Source organism: Phycodurus eques, chromosome 10, assembly GCF_024500275.1.
Source record: "Phycodurus eques isolate BA_2022a chromosome 10, UOR_Pequ_1.1, whole genome shotgun sequence".
Classification (NCBI taxonomy): domain Eukaryota; kingdom Metazoa; phylum Chordata; class Actinopteri; order Syngnathiformes; family Syngnathidae; genus Phycodurus; species Phycodurus eques.
In genome coordinates this window covers 911,332-939,087 of record NC_084534.1, presented here as the reverse complement: position 1 = coordinate 939,087, position 27,756 = coordinate 911,332, and the positions used below count along the sequence as shown (strand labels likewise).

The following is a 27,756-nucleotide window of genomic DNA, read 5'->3' as shown; positions in this document are numbered from 1 at the left end:
TCTGCCCATGAATCATGTTTTGTCTTGTACCGCTTCCCGACCTTCAATGTGTTCCCACACGTATTGCTTCTTCAAGATAAAGTAACCTTTATTAGTCTCACAATGGGGAAATCTGCATTGTTTCAGCAGCAATAGTGGATACAGGACATAAAAAAAAACAAAAAAAAAACAAACAAAAAAAAATGAAGGCAGATGAATACAGAAAAATAAACCATTGTATGTGCTCAAGCATATGATATACAGTATTGCCAAAAGTATTCGGTCACCTGCCTTGGCTCATGTGAATTTCAGTGACATCCCATTCCAAACCCATAGTGTTCTATATGACGTCGGTCCACCCTTTGCGGCTATAACAGCGTAGCGGACATGCCACGCAAAAGATGCCACCCGGCACCCCAGCCTCGCGCTACCGCCGCTCCCCGCCGAGGTAGACGTTAACTGCAGAGTCACACGCGGACTCTAAATGGATCAACGCCATAAACTATTTTCAACGAGACACAGACATTTGCTTTGTGAATCACGGCTGCCTGGCGCTTCAAAGCGGAGACCCAAGGACGCTTCAAAGCGGAGACCCAAGGACGCCGAGTTAAGTTAATTAACTCCCCGCCAGTCGAAGGATTGCACCAACAAAGGCGGCTCCACCCTGTTGAGTATTGCCACTTGGGAGTTGGAACAGGCAACAGCGACACCCACGGGCGACGGAACGACACTACAGACATGGGTTCATTAGACAGTCTGTGACTCGACTGGAAGTTAATATTTGAAGCACGCCACTAGTGACTGTATTGCTGAAAACCTGAATGTCTAATGTCGAATATGTTGTTAACTGAACCAGATGAACTGTTCCACCCCACACCACAAACGTCACATGGAAAATAGTAATGTTTTCCACACCACACAACATTCGAAACATTCAATACAAGTATGAAAGAGGATGAGTGTGGAATAAAGCAGGGTGCGGAAATGGTCTCGTTATCTTAAATCCAATAATTAGTATTTTATTCCACTGCTTTTAAACCACGAAATAATCCTAAAATGGAAAAATAACACCAAAAGGCATTCCAGCCCTCGGTGTTCGCGAAGGTGGTAGAAAAGGAGGGCTGGGTAGGGTTGGGTAAACCCTCCCTTTTTGACCCGCTCCATAAGCCGGAGCTGAGACCAGTAGAGAAGCTTTTTGGAGTTTTGGTGGAGAATAGTGAGTATATTGGGAGAGGGATGATGAGGACGGAGCTGCCAGGCAAGCGAGCTCGTGGAAGACCAAAGAGAAGTTTGACAGATGTAGTGAGGGAAGACATGAGGGCAGTTGGTGTTAAGAGGAGGATGCAGGAGATAGGCTTACATGGAAAAGGATGACGCGCTGTGGCGACCCCTCACGGGACAAGCCCAAAGGAAAAGAAGAAGAAGGTGGAGAAGTCTTCCTTCGGTCTCACCCCGACCAACTCGCTGACGACCGGCCCCGGGCAGGATGCCCACCTCGCCCAAGGTGTCAAGGACACTTCGGATGATCCCTGGCTGTAGAGCCTCCTGCCTGCGCTCCGAGCCACCCTGCTTGGGGGGCCGAGCACAGTCCGAGGGAACGGAGGCAGACGCAACGCGACCGCTTCGAACATCTGGCAAACAGAGACACCCGAGAGACGTCCTGCCTGGGAACTTGTTGGGCTCCTGCTTTTTTTCCTTCCTCCCTTCCGTCGAATCCACCTGTTCCCAGTGCGGACCGGGCCGGGCGAACACTCGGGAGCCGGACTTGCCTGCATCAAACGTGTTCCAGACACGCAAGTCCAACATTGCGGTCTACTAAAAGTACGGATTAGTGCATATTTGGGTTTATATTAACGAGAACAGGAGTCCTCAGCTACACGCATTCATTACACGCCCATTCTGCTAATCTCACGTCACAAATCCCTTCCTTTGCCAATGTTCATCTGCACCTTGTTTGTTTTGTGTTTTATCCTGTCGAAACCCATTTTTTATGATTAAATGTTCGATAAAATTCACCACTTGCATTGATTGTGTGTGTTTGGTTTCGGAACGAAACCTCTAGAACTCAAAATTCCTAAAATGTAGCCACCTTCCGATAAGAGACTGATTAAAAAGGTTTGTCGTCATTTCGCCTCAAGTTAAACTTGTAAAAATATGACGTGGTGCCCTTCATATATATCAAACATCTTGATTTATAACGCAGCAATTTAAAATTACGATAACTCTGAAATGACGCAGGCGCATAACCGCTACAACAGCTTCAACTCTTCTGGGAAGGCTGTCCACAAGGTTAAGGAACGTGTTTATGGGAATTTTTGACCTTTCTTCCAGAAGTGTATTTGTGAGGTCACACACTGATGTTGGACAAGGAGGCCTGGCTCTGCGCTCTAATTCATCCCAAAGGTGTTCTATCTGGTTGAGGTCAGGACTTTGTGCAGGCCAGGCAAGTTCATCCACACCAAACTCTCTCATCCATGTCTTTATGGACCTTGCTTTGTGCACTGGTGCACAGCCATGTTAGAAATGGAAGAACTGTTCCCACAAAGTTGGGAGCATGGAATTGTCCAAAATATTGGCTCCTTAAGTTCCAGTGAAAGGAACTCTGAAGGATTCAGCATACCAAGAGCTTTTGGACAAATAATTGCTGCCAACTTTGTGGTAACAGTTTGGGGACAGCCCTTTCTTGTTCCAACATGACTGTCCACCAATGCACAAACCAAGGTCCATAAAGACATGGATGACAGAGTCTGGTGGGAATGAACTTGACAGGCCTGCACACAGCCCTGACACCAACCTGATAGAACACCTTTGGGTTGAAAGTGCAGACTGACAACCAGGCCTTCTCGTCCAACATCACTGTGTGACCTCACAAATACACTTCTGCAAGATCTGTATGCCTCTTGTGCTGGAACAGTTTTGCTGTGCTGTGAAATACTCCCACTGGTTATTTAAAACGTCTTACCAAAAAGGCCACGAATGCCTCCTAAACTCATATAAGCTAAACTTACTTATTGCATTACTAAATGTACAGTTAATTTAAGCCTTAATTAATATAATTTACACTCAATAGTGTGGATGCTCACCTCATTTTCCTCCATGCAACATGGCTCCAGTCTGGTCTCTTGTCCATCGGAGAGACTAAAGTTAATTACTCCGCCTCTGCTTGGGTCGTTGTTCGGTCCACGAGTCCCTCCGCCGGTTATTCCACGTGATGATCTCCCAGTCAGTCATACATCATCTAATTTTCAATCATTTTTCACGGGCAACTATAAATCCATGGCTTTTCAATAGCTGATCATAAAATCAATGATCCAATGTCATATTCATCAACATCAGGTACAATCAACATTGCAATAACTCAATGTTAATTTAGCATTGAGGAATGGATATAAACCATTCTTACAGTTCAAATGAAATCTAAACGATCAACGTTAACAAATCAATTCTCAGTCCTTGCCTCAATTGCAATGTTGAAATCAAATGTTGCAGTTCATCAGTGCTAATTATTCATGCGTCTCTGGTGTGCAGATTTCTGAGAACAGTTTCCCAGCATCACCTCTAAGTGTCGCCGAAGCACCAAAAGCTGCAGAAACGTGCGCACGCCAGCCACGCAGTTGGCGCGAGGCACCGCACATTTTCACGCTCAAGTCACTCTTGATACATCTGAACTTTGCCGTGAAAAAGAACGGACGCCACGTTTTTGTGCGTACGCACCTTTTGTACATGAGGCCCCAGAACAGTACAAATTTGTTACCTTTTTGTGGGCTATAAACACCCAGTACAGTACAAAATTATTTTAAGTATACATAAAAAAAAAACTTTTATTAAAGTTTATCCAAACTTATGTCCCTGGTGCAAGAAAGGGGTAACTTTGATTTCCAACTGGACACTATTTTCTGTCCGCTAATTCAAGGTTCCACTGTGCAGGAAACGTCTGGTTGTGGTTACTGCTGCCAAAGGAGGGTCAACCAGTTATAAATTAGAGGGTTCACTTACTTTTTTTCCCCCCCCTACATCTCCTGTGAATGTTTATATTTTCAATAAAAATCTGGAAACAAAAATGTTTTGTGTGGTATTAGTTTAAGCAGTCAGTTTTTTTTCTCGCACTTTAGATCAGATTACATTTTAAAACCAATTTATGTAGACATTAAATTCCACAGGGTTTACATTTTACTCCCACTGGAATTGCCACGGCCTTTACGACAGGATTCTATCAATTTTTGCTTTTGTATTCAACTTCATTTGGTTGAGGCCGAATGTGCATTTGGACCGGGAAGATCAATTGTCTCGATCCGAGTCAAAGCGGACAGTTTACTGTATATACTTTGATCACACTCAAAATAAAAGTGGAAAAAGGCAAGAAGTCTGACTGTCATGCAGAACGGATTGGGCATGACAGTTTTTCTTTAAAATCAAGATACATTTTATTTTGTTTCTTAAAAAACAAACATTACAAAAAAAATCTTAATATAGAACTAATACAATGAACGAGAAAGATAAACCACAAATTTAAGGAAGAAAAAAAATCATTTCTAAAAAAACAAAACAAAACAAAACAAAACAAAACAAAAAAGACACAAAAAAAAAAAACAACAACAAAATAACCCCCCAAAAAAATTAACATTTACGTGGTTCCTGCCTGGTACAAATGATTAAATGGCTACAGTGAGAATGCAGTGATTGTGCATGGTTACAAATTATGAAGCATAAGAAATCATAAATGGAAGCAAACAGGAGAAAAATTGGACCTTCTCTGATGTTTATAGTAAATTGTATATTAACACGTGCTGGTTTATCAAGTGTAATTAATGTCTTATGTCACTGACACAGCAGACCTAACGGCGAACTGGGATGTACATTCAACCAAATTAATCATTTCCAAAATTGCAACCTTCAATTTGTTTTTATTCTCGCGGTTTACTGCTCGGCCCACAAAGCAGCAAAATCAAAAATCAACAAAACACAGCTTTTAACCCAGCAAAATATTTGTGATTTCTTAATGTAGCAATGGTAAAATGAACGAACATTAAAACATTTTAGTTTAAAAGTAAAATGTCTGTAAATCACCGCACTGCACATGCTGACTTCTCACAGTGTAAATTTGGTGCCTTACACAATTTGAGGGAAGAACATGAACATGAATGAAATCATTTGTTTACACAGGACGGATTCTCTTAATGAACCGGAAACAAATATCCTCAGCAGACTTGTTTCATAAGCCTTATAAAATGTCCTCTTAGTCGAAGATGGAGAAGTCAGGGGTGACAAGCTCAAAAAGAACGGGTGAAACTGAGCGTGACATCAGATGATCATATGGGTAAACTGTGATCCATGCTCAAGGTCAGCAGAGAAAAGACAAGCACATCTAGTCCAAACCATGTAGCCAGGCCACCAAGAGAACAAACAAAAACAAACAAACAAAATAATAAAAAATAAACATGGACACTTTATGGGGTACGATCTAGTCTTCCCCAGAGGGAGCTTCCTCCTCTGAGCCACCCTCCTCCTCTTCATCCTCCTCCTCATCCTCCTCTCCAGTACCCTTCTTTGTGATCTTGGGAGCAGGGGAGGCATCTTTCTTCTCAGCTTCCCCCTCTTCCTCCTCAAAGGGACTCTCAGGATCATCATCCTCCTCCTCTTTGGGTGAACTCTTTTCCAGAGCCTTGGTGCTGATGCCTTTCCCCTTACCTTTCATAGGGCTGGGGTTTACTAGGAAGGCAGGGGGGAGGAAAATAGAAACTGTCTGCATATTCGTGATAATAATGATAATTCCAGAGCTGCCAACCTACAGAAATTCACTTCCGCAACAATTTGTCCACATTTTGTCAAGAACATTACCACGGGACAGTTGTTGCAGTATACTTTGTAATAGGATAAAAAAATAATTCAGCATACTGTTCAACAATCATTACTCTATAATCGGAATCAATAAGTTATGGCTTCAATAGGTTTCATTTTAATATTTTTATTAGACTTCACACCGATTTTATCGGGTTGATCGGTATAGGCCGATATTTTGCATTTTATGCTGATCGGCTTTAATGTCATAATCCGATCAATGACGTTACTGATCGGCTCCGCAAAAGACATTAAATCAGCATCTATTAAATCCGATCTCAAAACTCAGCACTCAAACAAACAACATTGCAGATAGATTTAATTGGATAGTTTCTGCATGGACAATAGTTTAGATTGACTATTTTGTGAATATACTTGTATAGATGTCTTCTCTTGCATGCTATTTATTCATTCATTCATTTTCCGTATAGCTTCTCCTCACAAGGGTCGCGGGCGTGCTGGAGCCTATCCCAGCTATCTTCGGGTGAGAGGTGGGGTACACCCTAAATTGGTCGCCAGCCAGTCACAGGGCACATATAAACAACCAACCAACTAAGGAACCGTTATCAAAAACGGAATTGTTCAAATTCAAACGATGCCCAACCCTACAAACGATACCATGGAAACTTATAAAACAACTTCACATACTTTTGTATTTGTATAAATTCGAGTCTTGATATAATAATAATAAAAAAATAAATAAAATAATGGAATTAAACCTAACAGTCATTTTAAAAAATATATAGACCAATGTCTGACCAATGTCCCCCCCAACAACTGATAGATTCTGCATTCCGCCCTGCTTCCCTGCTGTCCAAGACGGCCACCAAAGGACACCTAATTTATCTCACCCGGATCTTAAACTAATTAACAGCTCCCTGACGAATCTGGATTCCGGACTCCTTTCCTTCTTTTGACGTGACAGAACGACCAAAAGGTTGGACCCTCTCAACCACTGGGAACTTTGCTGGAGTTTGAGAGTTACTGCAAACCTGTAGACTCTCATTCGAAGTTTCTTTCACTGAAGATAAAAGTCTGTTTTAATATTGAACCATAAGCAGTTGATTTGCCAAGACTAAAGTTTAAACAATCATTCTATATGCTTCATCTATGAGTAAGAGTACAAAGTTGGGAGTATTTTACATGAATGTATGATTTTTACACCATTTTATGGCTAAATTGTCGACCAAAATTCAAGTCGATGGGCGACTTGCAGTAAAAAGAAAACCTTACAGTATTTGCGGTTTAAAAGGTACAGCATTTATTTGTACAGGGCAAACAAAATGCTCTTTGGGCTGCATGTCACCTTTACCTGGAGTCAAAGATGTGATCAACATTTTCAGTTTAGAAGATGGATGGGATTGATGGATTATTCAAACCTTTTGCAGCCAAGCCACTTCCATACTACAGACCAGGGGTTCCCAAACCTTTGGGGGCTAGGGATCCCATACTGGGGTTCACCGTCTTATCCTCGCACCGAATAATGCTAAGACTTACAAATTAACATTTTTAGTACCACTTGTACTGCAAAATGACATGGGAACCATTTTAAACGTTTTAGCCAAAATGCTTCAGACAAATTTCATATGAATGAAGTTCACACAGGGTCATTTTTAGTCAAATGAATTTTAAAGCCAATGAAATAAAATACAGCTTTTTGAATATTAAGAGTGACGAATAAAAAAATATATATGTTTGTGCTTGAAGACTGAAGGAGTAGCTGTGTTGAAACTAAATCTTACCTGTAGCCTTTAATCTGGGTTTGGGAGATTTTTTCTCCTTGTCCATTCGGCCTCGTCGTATAACCTTCTTGCTTCTCTTTTTGGAGTGACCATAGTCACTGTCATCGTCATCTTCTACCATGAAGTCCTCATCGCTGCCAGATTCATCAGCTGCACAAAGAGGTTAAGGGCTGGGTCAAACACTTGCAGATGTCCCTCGGGTGTCACTTGTTAAATACCCGCAAAAGTATCACGTCACTTTCTACGTCAAAACGGTGATGTATAGAATCAATGATTGGTTGGATGGTACCATAGGATTAGTACCTTTGGTCCAGGTCATAAAATGACAGAAAAAATGTCCGCTGCAGATGACAGCTCAAAAACTTTCTAAATGCCAACTACTCTACTAAATACTAGATACCAAATACTCAGAGTGGCCAACCTATAGAAATTCACTCCCAGAACAATTTGTCTGAATTACCGTATTTTGAAGTTGTGTCAAGAAAATTACAGCGGGACAATTATTGCAGTATATTATGTAATAGGATAAAAACAATTCTGCATCCTGTTCAATTGCGCAACATAAACCTTACTCTATAATCATTTTACACTTGAGACTACGTTTGTGTGATTGGCTGGCGACCAGTTCAGGGTGTACCCCGCCTCTCGCCCGAAGTTAGCTGGGATAGGCTCCAGCACGCCCGCGAGCCTAGTGAGGAGAAGCGGAACGGAAGATGAATGACTATGTTAGTCCCGGGATGCACACGTCATGGAAACAATGAGTCTTAGCCCTGGAGCATAGAGGTCCTGCAACTTATCACGCAATACAGATACAGTAACCTTCCGATATATCACGGTTCTTGCTTCGCGGCTCCCTATACTGCAGATTTTTGTTACAGTTGTTACTCTTTAGTCTTTTATACTGTTGGTAGAATATTTTTCTGTTATCCATTCCTCTTGCTATCGCGCAATATGTGTTTCGGCCTGCCACGATAGCAAATTTGTAAAAGCAATATATTTTCCCCAAAACTTTCAAGATAAACGATAGTATCTTTTTTCCCCTCTCCCTCCCTCTCGATCGACTCTGTCTGGTCTGTGCGTCGTCAGTGATTTCAGGAATTACCAACTGCAACGCAGATTTGATTGGCTGAATGGGTGGCGGAACTCGCTTGTGATTGGTTGGAACAGTTCATCACGACCGTAAAGCCTGTAATATGTTGAGCCGCTTAAAATAGAAGCACCCCATCTGTCTTGAATCATAACCTCTCTTTTTTTGGCTATGTTGTGGGTACGTATAGGACTTCTTCTTGGTCCGGATGCGGACTGCGAGTTAGTGACCTCTGTTTTAACCAATGCCGCAACAATCGAGTCAGAGCGAGCCGTTTAGCGCCGTAGCACACTTGCTAGTTAGCTCGCGCTAGCGAACGTAATAGTTAACCTTTCCTAAAATATTCCAGTTGTTTGCGTCTATGGAGCCAAAGGCGTTCCACCAGCAGCTCGCTGCGTCGTGAGTGGCCCGCTGGTTGTTACCGCAACAATGAAAAGTCCGGAGGAAAAAAAAAAAAATAAAAGTCGTTCCCATTGTATTTATGGAACGATAACTTGCCCTACTCGCACCGAGACAGGACTCATACTTTTAGTTAATAATGACCGTTGAAGCACTTCAGCAACACACACACACAAGGTTCAAAATTATGTCGTTTTCTTTGAGGAGCAGTTTTGCTAATTATTTCTTCATTCGAGGCACAACTTTCTAATTTTGAGGAGAATTTCTGTGCAGCTTAATCACACAAGGACCCGAACAAGGATTTTATAAAACTATAAAAATATGACAATATAATGGGGGAGTTAAATGTAGGGCTCCAGTTAAGTATTTTAGTACTTGCGTATCCTACTGAACTCTATCAAACAAATCGATTATTTGGATAAACATTATTTTTCACCAACTTGACTCAACGCCGAGAAAGGTCTGCGCGACAACGAATGGGTGCTTGCCTTGCATTTCACTATGAAATGCTGCCACACTTTCGCCATCGGTCTTTTTTCTCTCTTTCCTCAATTCTGTGTCGCATCTTGCAACCACTGTCTTCCCACTCCTCAATCGAATAACTTCACTTCCGCGCCCACGCATCGGCGATGTAAGCGTGTTGTGTCACATACGCCCCTGCCTGCTTCCATTTTCGCGACCGTGTCCGCCGTACACCTGATTTGTAATATTGCTTTTCAATGTATTTTGTTTTTAAAAGGAAAATATATATGCGTATGTGGACGCACATCAAACTAGATCCCTGAATCATATTAGTTACTAAATTATGGCTTTAGTATAAAAGAATAATACCATAAAAAGAGTGTCACTTTTCATCACCAAGATGCAAGTATAAAGGTTGAACTCGTAAACTATATTAAAGGTTGATTAATATGATTATCAATTAGTGTTGAGATTATGCACTTGTTAATCAACAACAACATGAACATAGTTGCCTAAAGTACATACTGTAATTTCTCATGTATAATACGCTCTTGTGTATAATGCACACTGTTAAAATTGACCCAAGAAATCAGGAAAAATCATACCCATGTATTATACGCCATCTGGTCTTTCCATCGTTGAGATCAGTTTTATGAAACTCCTTTGAGTTATGAGAATATAAATATTACTACATCTGTGTATTTTGATAGGAATAAGATTTAATTTATCCTATACAAATCATATACTAGTGGTGTTAATGTGAATCTGCGTCTATAGTGGAGATTACTTTCACCCGTGACAGTCACGTGCCACATGCTTGCTCAAGGTAGTCACAACGAGGCAGGTCCTCAGTCGCTAGACTCACTCATGGTGGTAGAAAAATAATCAAACAAACAATATGAAGCGGAGGATAAACACACACAAGGTCTATGAACACTATTTAGGTGATAATTAACACAAATACAAACAGCATTCTTAACTATTTACAAGGACACTGAGCAGAAGAATTTCTCCAACGCCTTGCGGTGACATAATTGAGGCACTTGAAAACAGGATGGCTTGCTATCAACAACAAAATCTCTGCAAACCAAAACGTGTGGGAGGATGGCACTCCCACATTTCACTACCATTGGGCATTTTTAAAAACTGACTTTCTGGCTATATACCACAACTCCCCCACCTAATTTAGTACTGATTGAACAGGAGGACTGCCATCCTATTCCAATAGCTGCTAACAAACTCTAGAGGTCACTATATACAGTAACAACAACGCTTTTATTCATGATATGATCCGTATCTGGAAACAAATCAGAACCAATTTAACTGTGCCCTGCATTACCCATAGATAGGAATCCTACTTTTGCCCCTCTGTAAGTGGGAGAAATAATTTGGTGAACCTATCACAAATGATCAATGGGACCAAGCACTTGAGAGTATTAAAACCTGTTTCAATTCGGGACATAAAATTATACACGCTCTACTTTTCACAAGAAAGATTGCTCAATATTTATCCACATATATCACCTTTGTGAGACAAATGCAAAATCTCTGTTGCAACTTACCTTCATAGTTTTGTAACATGCCCAAAGATTTATTCTTTCTGGACTGATATTTTTAACAATAATATGTCTGACGTCATGGGGATTGTGATCAAGCCAGAACCTCGATTTATTATTCTTGGGATATGTTAAGCCTTTAAGACATTGCGCAAAGCACAACGTTTTAATGGCACAGGGTCTCATAATATCAAATATCAGATAATATCAGATTCCTAAAATATGGAAGAGTATAAAGCGCCGACATCCAAGATGTTGTGAGAGCAAACCTGGGCAAAGTACGGCCCGAGGGCCACATCTGACCTGTCCACGGTCTCTGACCGACCCTTGAAGCCTTTATGAAATCAAAATAAAACGTAAAGTATGCACTACTTTTATTTTGATGTGTACATGGTGGGGAGAAGGGGGGGAATTTCCCTTCAATGATTTGGGAGTCCTAACTAAGAATCAGAATTGGTTTACTTTATACGAATGAGTGGTTGGTGCTCATAATGGCAGCACACTTTAAAAATATTTTTCTAAAAAATATGGACCCTGGAGAGATGTTTTCCCCGAGGTTGAGAATTCACTTGTGGGGGTGGGTAGGGCATGGTGTATGTAGTCAGTGTTTGTAGTCAAACAAAGATTTATGAACTATGCTTAATTATTGCACATATGCAACAATATAATTTCCAGTTAGCTATACAAAGCTGACAATTTCTGTCTGAACAATGGATTTCGCTATTTTTGGGAAGAAAAAGGTGTGTTCATGTTCCACCAACCCGTCCATTTTGCGTTCCGCTTATCCTCACACTTGGGTTGCGGGTGTGCTGGTGCCTATCTCAGCTAACTCTGGCTGAGAGGCAGGGTACTCCCTGAACTGGTCCCCAGCCAACTCAACAAAAATTGTGTTCCCCAGTGTGATACAGTGGGTCCAAAGTATTCAGACCCCGTTAAGATTTTCACAGTTATATTTTTTATATTTGCTAAAATAATGTACGTTCATTTTTTTCCCCTCAATGTACACAGAACCCCATATTGACAGAAGAAAAACTGAACTTTTGAAATGTTTGTAGATTTATGAAAAAAGAAAAACTGAAATATCACACAGCCCCAAGTATTCAGACCCTTTGCTTTGTATTTAGAAGCAGCACCCCTTTGAGCTAATACAGCCATAATCTATTTGGGAATGATGCACACCTGGATTTGGGGATCCTCTGCCATTCCTCCTTGCAGATCCTCTCCAGTTCTGTCAGGTTGGATGGTGAACGTTGGTGGACAGCCATTTTCAGGTCTCTCTAGAGATGCTCAATTGGATTTAAGTCAGGGTTCTGGCTGGACCATTCAAGAACAGTCACGGAGTTGTTCTGAAGCCACTCCATTATTTTAGCTGTGTGCTGAGAGTCATTGTTTTGTTGGAAGGTGAACCTTCAGCCCAGTCTGAGGTCCTGATCACTCTGGAGAAAGTTTTCGTCCAGGATATCCCTGTACTTGGCCGCATTCATCTTTCCTTCGTCCTGTCCCTGCAGCTGAAAAACACCCCCACAGCATGATGCTGCCACCACCATGCTTCACTGTTGGGACTGCATTGGACAGGTGATGAGCAGTGCCTGGTTTTCTCTACACATACGGCTTAGAATTAAGGCCAAAAAGTTCTATCTTGGCCTCATCAGACCAGAGAATCTTATTTCTCACCATCTTGGAATCCTCCAGGTGTTTTTTTTTAGCAAACTCCATGCGGGCTTCCACGTGTCTCGCACTGAGGAGAGGCTTACGTTGGGGCACTCTGCCATGAAGCCCCGACTGGTGGATGGCTGCAGTGATGGTTGACATTCTAGAACTTTCTCCCATCTCCTGACTGCATCTCTGGAGCTCAGCCACAGTGATCTTTGGGTTCTTCTTTAGTTCTCTCACCAAGCCTCTTCTCCCCCGATTGCTCAGTTTGGCCAGACGGCCAGCTCTAGGAAGGGTTCTGGTCATCCCAAACGTCTTCCATTTGAGGATGATGGTGGTCACTGTGCTCTTAGGAACCTTAAGTGTAGCAGAATTTTTTTTGTAACCTTGGCCAGATCTGTACCTTGCCACAATTCTGTCTCTGAGCTCTTCCGGCAGTTCCTTTGAACTCATGATTCTCCTTTGCTCTGACATGCACTGTGAGCTGTAAGGTCTTATATAGACAGGTTTTGTGGCTTTCCTAATTAAGTCCAATCAGTATAATCAAACACAGCTGGACTCCAATGAAGGTGTCGAACCATCTCAAGGATGATCAGAAGAAATGGACAGCACCCGAGTTAAATATGAGGGTCACAGCAAAGAGTCTGAACTCTGTATGATATTTCAGTTTTTTTTTTTATAAATCTGCAGAAATTTCAACAATTCAGTTTTTTTTCTGTCAATATGGGGTGCTGTGTGTATATTAATGGAAAAAAAGAACTTCAATTATTTTAGCAAATGGCTGCAACAAAGACTGAAAATTTTAAAGGGTTCTGAATACTTTCTGTACCCACTGTACCACCGCCACCTAGCGGTTATGAAAAAGGTGTAGCCTCCACTTTCATTTCAATATGACAGGGGTACGCAAGACTGTATAATATGTACAGTTGTGCTTATTCTGTTGTGCAAATTCTGCCAGTTTTCATACCCTGGCAGAATTTGTGAATTACTTTATTTTTGCGTTCGTGCGTGTCGTGCTGCGTTTTACGTGACAAAAACTAGCGTTGTCTTCTACACGCAGGAGGCATCTGTGCATGCCCAAACCTTAGTGCATTATGGGAAACGGTCATGTTTTAAGCATCACGTTCGAACAAGTTGGGCCCGTCTTGTTTTTTCACTTATTGCGTCCCCTGATAGCCGTTAGTGAAAAAATAAAAAATAAATCTATATTTTAGAAGCATCGTTACATAGGCCGCAGGCTTCAGAGCGCATAGCAGCTTACCGTCCGGAAAATACGGTACAATATTTTTCGGTTTTTATTGTAGCTGCGTTTCCTAATTAATACAAGATGTACTAGTGGCTCTAGTGGAACTCTTGTCACCGACGTTACGTGTGCTCCGCGGTTCAACTGGGACCACAACCAGGGCCACGACCCGCAGCACCTCAATGTGAAAATACAAAAGACACGGTGGACGACTGGTTAGCACTTCTGCCTCACAGTTCTGGGGACCGGGATTCAAAGCCCGGCCCCGCCTGTGTGGAGTTTGCATGTTCTCCCCGTGCCTCGGTGGGTTTTCTCCGGGCACTCCGGTTTCCTCGGTGTGAATATGAGTGCGAATGGTTGTTTGTTTCTATGTACCCTGCGATTGGCTGGCGACCGGTGTACCCCGCCTCCCGCCGGTAGATAACCGGGTCTGGACTGCAGGCAGGCCGGTCTCGTACCCGCACTCTTTTACTACGAAGCCACGCTGTTGTAACACGTGCAGAATGTGGTTTGGCATTGTCTTGCTGAAATAAGCAGGGGCGTCCATGAAATAAAAACGTTGCTTGGATGGCAGCATATGTTTCTCCAAAACCTGTATGTACCTTCTGTGGCGGGCCCGCTTCCTCAGAAGCTGCAGGAAGTTCATCCTCTTCTGGGCCTTTTTGAGGATGGTGTTGATCTTGATCTCCCACTTCAGGTCCTGAGAGACTGTAATTCCCAGGAATTTGAAGGTCTCGGCAGTTGAAACAGGGCAGTTGGACAGCGTGAGGGGCAGATTTCGCAAAGGATGCCTCCTGAAGTCCACAATCATCTCTAAAGTCTTGAGCGTGTTCGGCTACAGGTTGTGTCAGAGGCAGCACAACTCCAGCCGCTCCACTTCCTGTCCATATGCAGACTCGACTTTGATGAGGCCGATGACTGTGGTGTCGTCTGCAAACTTCAGGAGTTCGACAGCTGGGTGTGTTGAGGTGCAGTCGTTCGTGTAGAGAGAGAACAGCAGCATCTTTGGGGTACCCCTGTGCTGGTGGTGCGTGTTGATGAGGTGGTGTCCCCTCAGCCTCAGGAAGCTTTAAATCCACTGGCAAATTCCAGTGTAAAGTATGATCAATCTGCATTTTAGGACGCAGAGCTATGGCCTAGTACTGTCATGTTGCTGGAAATCAGTTTTCTGACACCGAGCCGGTAGCTGCACAGTTAATAGAATGAATGGATTTAGTTCCAAAGCCTAACACCACCGTGACAATGTGGGAACAATTTGGATTCAAGCCAGTTGAAAGCGACCATCCCTCTTAACGCCAACGAGCTGGTATGGCACATGTGTATGAAGTCGCAACAAAGACAACAACCTAAAACCTCAAAGTGACAAAACCCATTTTAAACACCGCCATGCCACCCAATTTCTTCAGCTGGAAACAAAAAAACATGGGAGATTTTTCGTTTCCTATCAGCTTGCAACTATAGAACCCTTTGCCCAACAATGCAAATACAAACGTGACAGCGTATATGGTTGCACGTATGCTCACATTATATACAGTACAGCATACTCACTATTGTAAGAGATGTAGCCAATGAACTCGTTGCGAAAGCAGCATTTAAAGACAGGTTGCAGACTTTAGAAAAGTAGTACAACTCTTGACTCAAAACAGGTTGCTTTGATGTACTTGTGTTGTTATTTATCTTGCTGCTTGGCACTTTTTCTTAACCAACTGGAAACTTGATTGGCAGTATATTGCCTGTTAAAGCATTATGGATTGTTTAAGTGCAATTTTTGTGAACAGAGCCGCAGTCTGTTTGATTAAATTTCTGTATCTACGATATTTTATTTATTGTTCTACATTAAAATGTCAATGTTCATTTTTCTTTGAATTATAATCAAAGTGAATTGTTCTTAAAAAAAGAACAATTCACATAATGCAAAATTTAAAAAAATTGCATTATTATGCTCTAATATATCAGTGGCATAAAAAACAACGACTCGTTTGCCGTGATAGTTTTTGGGAAAATATAAATATATATAAAATATAAATATAATATATACAAACTCGTTTCTAGTTCACACATTTAAAACATTTCGGTAATTATTTTTATATATGTTTGTTGGGATTTTAATGCATGATGTGTTGTTACACAAGGCCAAAACACAATGTACTTACGGTCAAGGTAGGCTTCCTCCTGATCTTCATGCTCTTCATCCTCACTTCCTCCATCACCCAGAAGGATCTCCCTTTGTTTTGAGACTGCTTTGGAAGCCGCCTGACGTATTGTTCGCTTTCGGCTGACATCCTTGTCATCATCACTGCAATCTGTAAAATCACAAAAAACAAGATCAATGCCACTGATGAAACAAAACAAACAGAGTATAAACTGGAAATAACATAACATGCAATACACATATTCAAGGTATTGGTGATCAAACAGTGATTGAACTAAATTGTTAGTGTTTATATACAAATATCTTACTGAAATTAAATAGTGAGAGTGATTTATTTTTCACTCGTCCACTCCAGGGTCACTGGGAAATAAACAAAAACAGCATATGCCTAATAATTTGGAACGCAGCAAATCTGTTTTTTCATGCAGCATGCATCATATTCATTTGATTTTTTAAAAAATAAATATATAGTACATATAACGTGCACATCCAGGATTGACAAAACAAACAACTACACTACTGCAATAACTTTCCAGCAGGTCCACCTGGTGGGGGACCCTTGCTGGTGAGCGAACGCGAGTCAGTCAGCTATTAATCTGTTTGAAAGCCTTCACTCGCTAAACCAACAACCTTGATAAACAGATCAGAACTCTTACCCATTCTTTCTTCTCTACCCTTCAACTATCTCTAGCAACAGATATCATCCATTCCCGCCACCCGTCCGCTCGCAAGCTAGCAGACTAGCGAACGTGATGCACAGTTAACATTCCCTTAAGTGTCTCTGTTGTGGATCCACGCGCGCCACACAGAGCGAGGCTGCGGTGACTCGGACGGCCCTGCCCGCCAGTTGGTGAGCCCGCACAACAAAGAGACCATTGCCCAAATAACACAGAACACTTCAGGGAAGATGCATTTCTTCAGTTGCAGGCATAGCTCGATGGCTAATTGCGCTCCATAGTGGTACAAATGGGCCAAGTCATTATTACTAAGGAACTGACAATTGCCCGAATAGCCACTGTTGCGCTCAGTACTTACGCAGTGGGGGAGGGCCGACACATCCAGGCCTTCACCTGCGCGGAGCTGCCTAGTCCTGAGCCCAATTGCACCTGTGTCTATTTGATCTAGGAAGCTGAGCTCTTCCTCTCTGTGGCATTTGGCAGCATCCATGTGTTATTTAGGCCTGGTACACAAGAATTTATAAAATTTTAAAATGTTTTTTTTATCTGCTAAAGACCCCAGATATAAATTTTAAAAAATAATAAATTAAAAAAAAAAAAAAAATCAGGTGGGACAATCACAAAATGTCCTAAAAAAATAAAATAAGACTTCGTCTGGGAAACCCACTTTTATTTAATAATAAAAACAATCGGGTAAGACATTTTTATTTTTCGTTGTTTCTGTGTTCCTCAATATTTAAGAGTGTCGGCGCCGACACGATCCCTAGAATCGAGACAAATCCACTCTTAAAATACATCAGACCGAAGAATAATCTTAGAGGGTAATATTATAAGACATAGATAGCATGGCGTTAATGCAGCCCTACGGGGCGAACAAGCCAGTGCATAGTGTAGGCCGGTCCCAAGCCCGGATAAAGGCAGAGGGCTGCGTCAGGAAGGGCATCCGGCTTAAAACTTCGCCAAACAAATATGAGCAAGAATTCCATACCGGTTCAGTCATGGCTCGGGTTAACAACGTCCGTCACCAGGGCTGTTAACCTACAGGGCGGTGATGGTAATTCAGCTACTGTGAGTCGAAGACGAAGGAGAGGTGGAAACTGGGTTTTTGGCATAAAGAGGAAAGCACAAAGCTGAAAACTGAGTGTGAGGACTATGAAAGGAAAAGCTAGGGAGTTGGTTGACATGATGATTAGGAGAAGGTTAAAATATATTGTGAGAACAGGTGGAAAGGCAGTAAAGCTAGAAGCTTGGGAGCACATGGATTTGGAAATTTGGGATTAGTTTCACATATCACATAGTACAACCCCAATTCCAATGAAGTTGGGACGTTGTGTTAAACAAATAAAAACAGAATACAATGATTTGCAAATCATGTTCAACCAATATTTAATATAAATATTAATGAAAGACAACAAATACAAAATGAAGTTTTTATTACTAAAGGAGGAAAAAAATCCAAACCTACATGGCTTTGTGTGAAAAAGTGATTTGCCCCCCTAAAACATAACTGTGGTTTATCATATCTCAGTTCAATTTCTCTAGCCACACCCTGGCCACATACTGCCTGCCACACCTGTTCTCAATTAAGAAATTACTTAAATGGGACCTGGCTGACAAAGTGAAGTAGACGAAAAGATCCTCAAAAGCTAGACATCATGCAGAGATCTAAAGAAATTCAGAAACAAATGAGAAAAAGTAATGGTGATCTAGCAATGTGGAAAAGGTTAAAAGCCATTTCTAATGCTTTGGAACTCCAGCGAACCACAGTGAGAGCCATTATCCACAAATGGGGAAAACGGAACAGTGGTGAAACCTTCACAGGAGTGGCCGGCCAACCAAAAGAGCTCACAAAAGACCCTACAACAACATCCAAAGAACTGCAGGCGTCACTCTCCTCAGTTAAGGTCAGTGTTCATGACTCCACTATAATAAAGAGACTGGGCAATAATGCCCTGCATGGTAGAATCCAAGACGAAAACCACTGTTGAGGAAAAAGAACATTAAAACTCAATTTTGCCAGAAGGCATCGTGATGATCCCCAAGAGTTTTGGGAAAATTCTCTATGCTTCGACGAGATAAAAGTTGAACTTTTTTGAAGGTTTGTCTCTCATCTGGCGTAAAAGTAACACTGCATTTCAGATAAAGAACCTCATCCCAACATTATAATATGGTGGTAGTGTGATGTCTGGGGCTGTTTTGCTGCTTCAGTACCTGGAAGACTTGCTGTGATAAAGGGAACCATGAATTCTGCTGTGTACCAAAAAATCCTGAAGGAGAATTGTCCGGCCATCTGTTCATGACCTTCTGCAGCAGGACAATGATCCAAAACACACCAGCAAGTCCACCTCTGAACGGCTGAAGAAAAATAAAATGAATACTTTGGAGTGGCCTAGTCAAAGTCCTGACCTGATTCCTAATGAAATGCAGTGGGATGACCTTAAAAAGGCAGTTCATGCTTGAAAACCGTCCAATGCGGCTGAATTACAGCAATTCTGCAAAGATGAGTGGGGCAAAATTCCTCCACAGCTATGTAAGACAAAAGAGACTTTGTGTTTATTTGTTTCCCATCGCCAAACAAATTTAAATAGTCAAAGACACCACAAGTGTGACAAAAACACCAAAAAGTTTGAAATCAGGAAGGGTGCAAACACTTGCACCTCTGTATTCTTCGCTCTTGCTCTCATACAGTGCAGACGCTTTTTTGCTTGGTCTGCTTTCATCGCCTCAGTTTACATTTTTCTTGCTCATTAGCTTGTTTTTCTTCTTCCAAAGAAATTAAAAGCTATGACTCCTGGATATTTTTAAACCTGTGGGACTGTGCTTTCTTTTGTAGCTACAGTCAGTTGTTGTCATATTCCAATATTTTTTTCATAACCCCTCACCATTACATGAGCGTGGCCTGCTAATTAGCAACAAGATGACTCCCTTTTCCACGGAAGACTATCACCAACTCCTACAGAAGATGGCGGCCCTGGAAATAAAAATCCACCATCTTGAAGTGTATGTGGATTTAAAGTCAGATGTCAGTCGGGTAATGAAACCACTCTACCAATGTTAAGCAGGATCATGCTAACACACAGCCACTTAGCTCTACAAAGACGACAGATGTGGACTGTGGAAATGGTAATGGATCATCCAGCAGTTCTCCCTGTAATTTAGTGGGAACAAAGCCTAGAGATATGGGAAAGCATCCAAAAGGAAGGACAGGACACCAGCAGATTGCCGAGGAATCTGGCTGGCCTCCATTGGGTGTGTCTTCAACCCCGAGAGAGCGGCCGTGGCCAGTCGCTACAGAGAATGGGGGGGAAAAAAAAAAAAAATGGCAAAGAATGCTCATCCCCAACCACCACTGAAAAGTATTCAATTAAATCATGCAAGAAAAATATGGCACTGCAAACTTTAATAGTTGCTGATGGAGCTGTCAAGGATGTGAAATGTTTTTGCAGCGAGAAGAACACAAACGTAGTTTGCGCAATTAGCCATCGAGCTACGATATGGTGTCGGATATCACAAAAAAGTAATATTCATAATCATGGAGACCACCCAACTGTGAAATCTATCATTATACACACAGGGGCCCTGGATATTAAGCAGCAATCAGAGGTATTGAAACAAGGTTTCATTGATCTCCTAACAAAGGTGCAATGCTTGGATGCTAAGGTTTTCATAAGTGGACCTCCACCAATGATACGATCTGGAGATGAACGTTTCAGCAGGCTCAGTCAATTAAATAAGTGGCTCAAAGAAGTGTGTATTGCGCTATTCGTGAGCTTCATTGACAATTTCTTCATTTTTTGGGAGTGCAGACATCTTCACAAGGCAGATGGTTTCTGTCTCAATAAAAAAGGGGTTAGGTTACTGGCTGACATTCTTTACCGTGTGCACCACCCAGCGGCACGAAAGGAAAACATTTGCCTTGTTGGCAGGGCTGAAGGACAAAAGCCGCAGGAGTCTCCAGTTGTACCTAAACAATCGAAGGAACAAGAGAAGACGACACGAGGCACAGATGGAGTCACCAGTGTCACCCAAACAATCGGAAGAACGAATGAGGAATGAGATGAGGCAGCACTTGGAATCTCTCCATTGGAGCAAAGCCCAAGACAACACTCACTATCATCTAGCTTACTCTATTAGATGTGACGGACAGGATGAAGGCCCTTGTTAATGTTGGTATCCACTGCACACCACACCAATACATTGCTCCCGTTGGCCCTCGCCTAAAACCAATGTCCACTAAGATACGAAGGGCCCCTCCTCCACCCATGAAGAATCTTATCTCCAAATCTGACTGATATGTGCGGGGTTGCGGCTGCAAATCAGATCCAAACAACATTCTTCTCCAGAATAAGTTAGACCCCCATGGAGATCAGGCATTTTTCATCTCTGTACAACCCCAATTCCAATGAAGATGGGACATTGTGTTAAACAAATAAAAACAACAGTACAATGATTTGCAAATCATTTTCAACCTATATTTAATTGAATACACGACAAAGACATTTAATGCTGAAACTGATAAACTTTATTGTTTTTAGCATATAATCATTAACTTAGAATTTTATGGCTGCAACACGTTCCAAAAAAGCTAGGACAGGTGTCAAAAAAAGACTGAGAAAGTTGAGGAATGCTCATCAAATACCTGTTTGGAACATTCCACAGGTGGACAGGCAAATTGGGAACAGGGGGGTGCCATGATTGGATATAAAATGAGCTTCCCTGAATTGCTCAGTCATTCACAAGCAAAGATGGGGCGAGGTTCACCTCTTTGTGAACAAGTGTGTGAGAAAATAGTCCAACAGTTTAAGGACAATGTTCCTCAATGTACAATTGATGTGTACAATTCTTTAAAGGTCAAAGGACAAAGATTTATAAAAAAATGAATAAAATCTTGATAACGCAAGAACCCCTTTACAAACCACATCTGCCATTTCGAAGTGATTATATAGCAGATATACAGCAGTTAAATCGATAAATATGATGCATAATGCACCTTCTGTTTTTTCATCCAGTGCCTTCCGGTTTTCGTCTCTTTCCGGCGCTGTGACGTCACACTAGCCAAACAACCTGTTCATTCGGTGCTGTGTGCTATTGTTCCATGCTGTTGTTCCCACCCTTGTATATTTGTTGTCTCACGATGTCACGATGGTTTATTGTGTGGCAATTGGTTCTGCAAATGTTTCAGGCAGTGGCAAGAGTTTTTCTTGGCTTTCCAAGTGAAAAGGGAATGCGTGACCAGTGGATAGGGAAAGTCACTCGACAGGGGAAGAAACGTGGTCAGCTATGGGTGCCTAGCAAGCGTGCTGATCATTTTGAACCGGCGTGTTTTGAGAAAGAGGTATACAGAGGTAGAGGCTGAAACCAGCTGTGGCGCCAACTGTTTTTCCTAAAGCCATCGGGACCTCAACCGCCAGCAACAGAACTAAATATCGCAGCTGCCACGGAGCATCAGCGTAGCGGCGGAGACAAGAGGTGAGGATGTCCTCGTATATGGGGAGTCGGGAAAAAAGACCCACGCAGTACTTTTCAGTACGGTCTGTACTTTTGCCTATATGACAAGCCAATAAGACTTTCTGTGTGGCGTGTTATAACGCTACTCGAGCGAGGGGCACACAATATATAGGAAAACTGCATCCTACGTAAAAGCTTGTGTCGTGTTACTGAAACATGAATATATAATACGTATAGTCGTGCAAAAAAATATTGCACCCCTGATGTGCTATTTTTCTAGCCATGACTGTATAAAAAGACATGCTTTTGACATACCGTCACATCGACTCAGTGGCCACTCTCTTTTTCTGCTACTTGGCTGCTCGTCGTCGTCACTGTCAGGTTTTGACCTCCTGATCGGCTCAGACATGTACCTTTTGACGATGCCAAGATCAGTTGGGTGCTCCTGTACGTCGAATTCCTCCTCCTCCTCATATTCCAACACGTTGCTCACCATTGCATATAGAGTGTAGCGCGGTGTGTTTGTCAATTGCAACGTCACTTCTGGTAGCCCTTGTGGTGGATAGAGTAACCACACCCCGGTGTCTTGAGCTTCATGTATGTTCGGGGAGGACTCAATATGTGTCATTTTTAGCTAAACTACGGTTGAATACTTGCTGGAAGTTACGTGCATGTATTACATAACATATAAACAATGCATATAAGAATTTTAACTGACCCCATAACATCTTTGTCATCTGACCTTTAAAGAAAACAAAGGACCGGGCAAAACATTACATTTTATTTTAATGGGATTCAAATTAAACTGTCAAGCATTTCAGAAAAGCATTATCATTAAACAAAACATAACCACAAAGAAATGGTTGTTGTTCAGTCATTGAAATAAATAAAATATATTTCACAAATTCTGCCTGGGTATGTAAACTTGTGAGCACAATGGTACATATATGCAGTCATATGTACCCCTGTCATATTGGAATGAAAGTGTAGGCCACACCTTTTTCATTACCACTAGGTGGGATACTTGAATGAAAGTGTACAACTTTTTCATAACCTATAGGGGGCAGTGGCATATTGTAAAGAAAAGGTATAGCTTTTTCATAACCTCTAGATGGCAGCATACATTTATAAAATGTGAAACTCTTATTCATTTTCTTCTATACCTGTGTATAATGCGCGCTATTGACTTGACTATTTTTGGGGGGGAGGGGGGGGGGTGAGCATTATGCAGGAGAAATTACGGTAACACTTTGATTTCTGAGTTTTAATTTTAAAGGATATTTATTTTCACTTAATTTAGAACAATTCTAAAATCGTATAGGTAAATATGCAGACATTTTAGGAGTGGAGTATTAATATACCATACACGCTTTGAAAATATGACATGGTTCCGAGCTGCATAATTGTTCTCTCTCTGAATCCAATATAATGTCCTTGGGGATTTTCCACATTACATATTGGCGATAGGTGGCCTTGGCGGAATTGTTTGTTCTCTCCAGGGTCACGGAGGTCCTCAGCTGTCTGCATGTTATTCCACATTCGTCTGGTGAGACGTAAAACTCTCGCGTTCAAGACCAAGGTTTGCATGAGGTTTGTAATGTTTCTGCAGTTATCGCAGACACAAATCCGTTGATCAGGGTGCTTCCTCTCATGTCTTGTGGCGGACGTCAAAACATGGAGGTGGTGTCACGTCGCAGAAAGTCTTTATCACAGTATGTGATTACTTTCAACTCAGTCTGTCAACACTCTTGTTACGTGTGGCCATGTTTTTTTCAAGGGATGTCCTGACATTTTCACTTCCGATCTGATACCGATAATGTAGCTTTGAGTTTTGGATGAGCAATAATAAAAAAATATATATATATATATATTTTTTTTTTTAAAAGACAGTCTGACGGAAACATCATGCTAATCGCTCAGCTCGATCACATGACGTCACAAACCCCAAAATAAATGATTGGGTAGTGCAGTACACTTGGCACATTGGTCTGGCTGGAACCACGTTATGAAGGAGAATAGCGAGCTTTGAAGAGCAAAATACAGGCAAATTAGGATGTGTTCACAGAGGAAAATACAGTAATATACAAATTGAAGACTGCTTGTGTGGAGGAATGGGCCAAAATCACACCGGAACAATGCATGCAACCAGTTTCTCCATACAGGAGGCATCTTGAACCGGTCATTGCACACAAAGGCTTTTGTACAAAGTATGAAATAAATACCAGTTGGCGTGTTCAATACTTTTTCCCTGTGTCATTTCACATTATTATACATAACTTAATTTCTGATTTTATTTTTCTACTTTCTTTGTAGGTATGGATTACTTGGGTTGTTCCCAACATCTGAAAAGAAAATAATTTCACCATAGGGACATGTTCAAACAAGTCGTGTCCTCTAATTAGCATTGCAGGTATCTTCAAATGTATAATCAGTAAGCCTATTTAAAGGGTGACAAGTAATCACTGTGCTTTTTGGTGACATGGAGTGTAGTACACTAAACATGGTCCAGAGGAAGAAAAGGAGAGTCATCTCACGAGATTAGAAACAAACGAGCCCAGAACAACCTCCCAAGAAATTATAGGCGAACTTCAAGATCAAGGTACATCAGTGTCAGATCACACCATCCGTTGCCGTTTAAGCCAAAGTGGACTTCATGGGAGACGACCAAGGAGGACACCACCGTTGAAAATCATACAAAAAAGAAAGACTGGAATTTGCCAAACTACATAGTGACAAGCCACAAAGCTTCTGGGAGAACGTCCTATGGAAAGATGAGACAAAACTGGAACTTTTTGGCAAGGCACATAAGCTCTATGTTCACAGGAGGTGAAAAAGCTCCTCGGTGGCAAGGCCCCCGGGGGTGGATGAGATTAGCCCTAAAGGCTCTGGATGTTGTGAGGCTGTCCTGGTTGACATGCCTCTGCAACATGCAACATCGCGTTGACATCGGGGACAGTGCCTCTGGATTGGCAGACTGGGGTGGAGGTCCCCCTTTTTAAGAAGGGGGACCGGAGGGTGTGTACCAACTACAGGGGGCTCACACTCCTCAGCCTCCCTGGCAAGGTCTATTCAAGGGTACTGGAGAGGAGGGTCCGTCGGGAAGTCGAATCTCAGATTCAGCAGGAGCAGTGTGGGGTTTTCATCCTGGGCGTGGAACAGTGGACCAGCTCTACACCCTCGGCAGGATCCTCGAGGGTGCATGGGAGTTCACCCAACCAGTCTACCAGTCACCCAATCAGTCTGGACTTGGAGAAGGCGATCGACCGTGTTCCTCGGGTGCTCCTGTGGGGGGTGCTTCGGGAGCATGGGGTACCGAACCCCCTGATACGGGCTGTTCAGTCCCTGTACGACCGGAGTCAGAGTTAGGTTTGCATATCCGGCAGTCAGTCGGACTCGTTCCCGGTGAGGGTTGGACTCCGCCAAGGCTGCCCTTTGTCACCGATTCTGTTTATAACTTAGGGACAGAATTTCTAGGCGTGGCCGAGTCGTAGAGGGGTCCGGTTTGGAGGCCTCAGTATTGCATCTCTGCCTTTTGCAGATGATGTGGTTATGTTGGCTTCATCAGGCCGTGATCTCCAACTCTCACTGGAGCGGTTCACAGCAGAGTGTGAAGTGGCTGGAATGAGAATCAGCACCTTCAAATCTTAGACCATGGTCCTCAGTCGGAAAAGGGTGGCGTGCCCTCTCCAGGTCAGGGATGAGATCCTTCCCCAAGTGGAGGAGTTCAAGTATCTTGGGTTCTTGTTCAGGAGTGAGGGAAGAATGGAACGGGAGATCGACAGGCGGATCTGTGCAGTGTCTGCAGTGATGCGGACTTTGTATTGATCCGTTGTGGTAAAGAAGGAGCTAAACCGAAAGGCGAAGCTCTCGATTTACCGGTCGATCTACGTTCCTAGCCTCACCTATGGTCACGAGCTGTGGGTCGTGACCGAAAGAATAATATCCCGGATAGGAGCGGCCTAAATGAGTTTCCTCCGAAGGGTGTCCAGGCTCTTCCTTGAGAAGCTCGGTCATCCGGGAGGATCTCAGAGTAGAGCCGCTGCTCCTTCACATTGAGAGGAGCCAGTGGAAACCCATGGAACCCATGGAAACCCGGCTAGTGACTGCAAGCTTCGCTATTTCATCCACAGTTCTATTATAAATTATAAATATAGTTAAGTATTGCCTATAAAACACAACATGTATACTTTATAAACTGTATTCTCGCTCGCTTAAAACCCAGAAATGCTGCATTGCCGTTCCGCCGAGTTGAGTGGGTGGGTACTAACGCACGAAATGGGTAGGGGACTTGAATATAAATTGACGACACAACATCAAAGGGCTGCACGATTATGGCCAAAATAATAATCACGATAATTTCGATCAAAATTTTAATCACGATTATCAATCATGATCATTCTGCATGTTTGGGAAAAATATTTTTCATTGCACTACTTTTCAAACAATATGTTACAGTTTCGAGTGCAAAATGAATCTTTAAATAAATAAGCGATAGATAAAAAAATTTTGAAAATAAAATCTACTTTACAAAAGGCTAACTAGATAAATTTACATTATTATTATTATTTATTTCTATTACAAAATGCAAACATGAATTCCAACTTAATGGATGCAGATACAGTTAATGCATTAAACGCAATTTGCCATTTGAAAATCCCCGTCAATATTGTAACCTGTCAAGGATGGGCACGTCTCCATTGTTCTGCTTGACCATTGGTCAGTTGTGCAGGGTCACAAACTGCAAAGAACACGACAGCTGATTTCCTTCATTATTTACTTCTGGTATTTTTTTTTTTTTTTTTTTTTTTTTTTTTACTCCTTTCAGGGCAAACGAAAGCTGAAATATCAAGGCAGCCGCTCCAATGATTGTTGAGAGTGTCTGACTGTGACACGCAGCCTTCTCTGCCAACGTGCTGAGAGGTCCAATTGAAAACAACAGCTTCATATATTACAACATTGGACATCAATGGCCGCTTTAAGCTTTTATTTTGAAGTTGGTCACGGAAGCAAAATGCTGGCCCTTAATGAAGCCTTAAACATGCGTTTGCCCCCTGGTGGCTGGCTGACAGGGTTGCAGGGACTGCTCCAAATTAAGCACTTTTCATATGCAAACAAACCATTCCACAGACTCATTTTGACATTATTATGCATAAAACAGAAAAAAAGACTCCCCTCTTCCTTTTTCATCTTTTAGGCATTTTAACCTGTGGTTAAGACATAAAACGCACGAGAGGAATTAGACTCCCACAGAGATTGATCCCACTCCATCCCTATTCAGAGTGCGTTTAAAAAAAATAAAAAATAAAAATTGTGAAATTCACTCCCATCCCGTGGGAATCCTGAGGAACTCTGTGGGAATCCCGAAAAAATGTTAGCCTCTAAGACACACCCAAGTACCGGTACTGTGGTGGTATATGCTGCTCCCTTTTATGCAGACGGCACAGTTTTGATTCCCAGACAGTACCCCAACCACTGCCGGTGGTTTTATTTTATTAAAAAAAAAAAAGCTAGGGTAAAAAT

The 27,756-nt window shown here is 42.1% G+C and overlaps 1 protein-coding gene across 2 annotated transcripts in view; it reads right to left on the bottom strand.

The window, feature by feature from the left end:
- Positions 1–4,543: 4,543 nt before the first annotated feature.
- nucks1a (nuclear casein kinase and cyclin-dependent kinase substrate 1a) overlaps positions 4,544–27,756 on the bottom strand; it is a 74,397-nt gene continuing 51,184 nt past the window's right edge. The window contains exons 4-6 of one of the 2 annotated variants that reach the window (XM_061688484.1): positions 16,113–16,262; positions 7,560–7,709; positions 4,544–5,688 (exon numbers count right to left, since the gene is read on the bottom strand). In XM_061688484.1, the coding sequence (XP_061544468.1) occupies positions 5,441–5,688; positions 7,560–7,709; positions 16,113–16,262 (548 nt within the window). In that variant the 3' untranslated portion in view covers positions 4,544–5,440. The remainder of the gene's footprint in view (positions 5,689–7,559; positions 7,710–16,112; positions 16,263–27,756) is intronic. The other variant, XM_061688483.1, reaches the window with a different exon arrangement.